Source organism: Aethalodelphis obliquidens, unplaced genomic scaffold (genome assembly GCF_003676395.1).
Source record: "Aethalodelphis obliquidens isolate GAN/ISIS:26980383/991018 unplaced genomic scaffold, ASM367639v1 scaffold4, whole genome shotgun sequence".
Taxonomy (NCBI): domain Eukaryota; kingdom Metazoa; phylum Chordata; class Mammalia; order Artiodactyla; family Delphinidae; genus Aethalodelphis; species Aethalodelphis obliquidens.
The window spans coordinates 53,906,598-53,909,894 of NW_020837948.1; the positions used below are offsets into that span (position 1 = coordinate 53,906,598).

General features: G+C 39.2%; 1 protein-coding gene across 1 annotated transcript; it reads right to left on the reverse strand.

Moving 5' to 3' along the window:
- Positions 1 to 569: 569 nt before the first annotated feature.
- On the reverse strand, positions 570 to 2,276 carry SPZ1 (spermatogenic leucine zipper 1). The gene has a single exon (XM_027100735.1). It carries the CDS (start codon positions 2,056 to 2,058, stop codon positions 907 to 909), a length of 1,152 nt encoding a protein of 383 aa, XP_026956536.1. The 5' UTR covers positions 2,059 to 2,276; the 3' UTR covers positions 570 to 906.
- Positions 2,277 to 3,297: the final 1,021 nt, after the last annotated feature.

Sequence of the window (3,297 nt, forward strand, 5' to 3'; positions counted from 1 at the left end):
TCCATCTTTCAGGGTCTTCTTACATTCATTTTATACATAATGTCCAGGGTTTTTAGCTTATTTAATGGAGGAATAGGGAGAAATGCTTCTGCTCCATCTTTTCTGGAACCAAAAAGTTCAGCTTACTTAACAGAAGATACTGCTTTTTTCCCTGAATAACTCTACTGCCCCCACCTGGAGTAATGAGAGGAATTTTTCCAGCACAGAACAAAATCTAGACACACATCTATTCTTCTAAAGAAGCCAAGGTGTCCTTCCCCAAGGGCCTCTGCTGCCTGGTATGCCCACCATTTACTAGTTGAGGAGCAAGAGAGGAATATTAGTAACAGTAGATCCAGGGAATAGGGAGATTTATAAGAAGAGAAAAACTTTTTAGGGGTGGCTCATCAGCTTTTTATTTTTTTTAACTCAACTACTGCCCACACTTCAGTAGATAATATCAATAAATAGGAAAAGGAATATGCATTTGAAAAGGGAGCTTTTAAGGTTCACAGTTAAAGTGTTATGTACTTTTTCCCCCAGAACTTCCTCCCCAAGGTAATGATTAAATAAATAAAGAAAAAAAACCCTTTCCTTTGTTTGTTGTGGTTTTTATTTAGATCTTTACTTATTTGGACCTGTAAATTCTCACTTCAGGTTTAAGTGTCATAGGATCTCTATCTAATAACTACAAAAACAGATTGTAAAGATGACATATGTGACCAAAAGTTGACACTGATGGTCATTAAAGACCAAACTTACCTAACCACTGAGGTAATGAATAATGTTAAATGTTAATCTTCTTGTTCTATAGCTATTTCTTGGTTGAAACGAAAGGTCTATCCTAGGTTTGATGATTGACATGCCTGGAGCTGGATATACTGTAGTTTTTTAAAGAACTGCCTTTTCTTCTACTTTTGGTATTTTCTAACTTAGGCTGCTGGCTGGCCTCTTTTTTCCTACAAGAGCTCTTCTTGCAATATGAGTATTGAACAAATTATTACTAGCTTTCTTTTTATGACAAACATCCAGGCTTCTATAGAATTGGTCTCCTTTTTGAAACATTTCTTGCATGTTTTGCTTATGTATTTTGACCTTCTCTGCCTCTGATAGCTTCTGTTCTTTCTTGTTCTGCTCATAGTTTATCTGAATTGGCTCCCCTTGTAGAGGTCCCCCTTTCTGATGATGGAATTCCTTGAGAAGCTCTACCCTCTGCTCTAAGATTTGGCATTCATTCTCCAGCAAAGCTGCAATCAAATGCAGTGAATATGTGTCTTGTTTCAGTTTCCTCACTTGTTCTTCCAGCTCATGCTTAGCTGACACCCCATTATTCGTTTGAGTTGGGGAATGGGCGCCATTATTTTCAAGAGTTTTGATGTCTGTCTGAGATTTCTGATAGGATTTTATTAGTTCACTGAGCTCAGTATGTTGCACACTCCAGTGTTTTACTTCCTGTAGTAACTGCTCCATGTTGTACCTCAGTTTGATATTTTCTTCTTGGACAAGAGGGAATCTGTGCTTTGCTTTTTCCTTACTTAGTTGAGTTTCATGAAGGGCTCTTTTTTCTTCTGAACAGTTTACCAAATCCCTTGCACAACCTTGCATGGTGTCCTTGGAGTTCTGGTTTTCCAACATCATCTCCTGTTTCTTTGAGTTCTGTTCTTTCCCTGAGTCCCAACGAGCAAATAGCTTTTCCAATAGTACTTTATTTATTTTATCAAGTTCTCTGATTTTTTCTTTAAGTTCTGACACATCCTCAGAGATATTGGTTTCCTCAAAAGATTCTTTTGTTTCTATGATCTTCTCTTCGTAACTTGTCTTATGTTTAACAATATCTTTAATTTCTTTTAAGAGGTTTTCAAACTTCTTTGCAATTCGTTGTTCAGTTGCTTCATGGTCACTGTTTTTTAGGGAAGGGAGAGAACTGCAAGAAACAGGGGGAAGTGATCCAATTTCAAATAAGGCAATGATAATCCTAGGGTGCAAAGACTCTTCATTGAGATCAGGAGACTTAAGCATTTTGGAGAGGGTGGCCACTTCCATCTCAGACTGAATTAGTAGGGCTGATGACCAGGGCATGAGCAAAGCAGAAAACCTTAGAGATTCCAGGAAGGGAAGGTGGTGGTCCTCTGTGCAAATGGGTAGAGAATGTGGAACTAAGCAGAACTCAGAGACCAGAGTTAAGGTCTGAAACCAGGAAGATGATGTTTAGGTGGAAGGTAACATCTTACACAACTTAGGGGGAAGGAGGGTGGGAAAGGGGACCAGGAACTAGGGCTCCATCTCTCCTCCTCCAGGCTTCTGGTGTTTATTCCTTGATCCTGGAAACCAGGTCTTTATTCTATCCCTGAACCATTGTGGCCTGTCCCCAGATTCTGTTTCCTTTGAGTCACAATAGAAACCTCTTAAACTCCCACCGGGTGACTCAAAACCTAAAGCTACTCCCCACTCCAGAAAGATCTCTACACCAGTCCTTCCCTTCCTTACTTTTCTAGGTTTTTATTCATCTCATTCAGTAACTTTCATATTCATCATATTCATTGACTTTCCCCTCATCCCCACCATACACAACATGTTGTCAACTGTGGTATGTTTTTCTAACACTTAAGTGCATGGTTGAGAGAAGTCGTCCCTGGTGAGGGTACCCATTCTTTCATAGCACCTGGAGCCCTTATTGGTCCCGTTCTAGGAGAGATGCTACTGCAAAAGAAAGTCATCCTTACAAAATAGAACCCCCAAAATGCTACAATCTTTCTGTGATTTTAGGGAAATAACATCAGGAATTGCTCCATTAAAAAATATGCCAATGCAGTAAGAGAATGTCTGAATGGTTTCTTAACAACACAATTACAAATTGAGACTTTTCTTGGCTTGGAATGCAGGCATCCTTTTTTTTTTTTTTTTTTTTTAAATAAATGTTTACTTACTTATTTGGCTGAGCCAGGTCTTAGTTGCAGCACATGGGATCTTCATTGCCGCACGCAGGATCTTTAGTTGCGATATGTGGGCTCTTAGTTCCCTGACCAGGAATCAAACCCAGGCCCCCTGGATTGGGAGCATGGAGTCTTAGCCACTGGACCACCAGGATGCCCTGAATTCAGGCATCCTTTAGGACAGGCTTAGTAAGCTTGCTCCTGAATCATTTACATCAGGGGATATAAAAGTTTAATTACTCTTTACAAGAACTTGTTTAAAATGGCATAATTTACCTAAAGTATTTGAAACAATTAAATACTATAGTGGCTTATAGAAAAGTAATTGAAGAGTATTAAACCAAGTGTACTCTTGTCTCTTTGTCCTTAGGAGTCAGGGCCTTGA

Excerpts from the sequence above, each read along its gene's own strand:
- SPZ1 (XM_027100735.1), bottom strand. The coding sequence starts at position 2,058 with ATGCCCTGGTCATCAGCCCTACTAATTCAGTCTGAGATGGAAGTGGCC.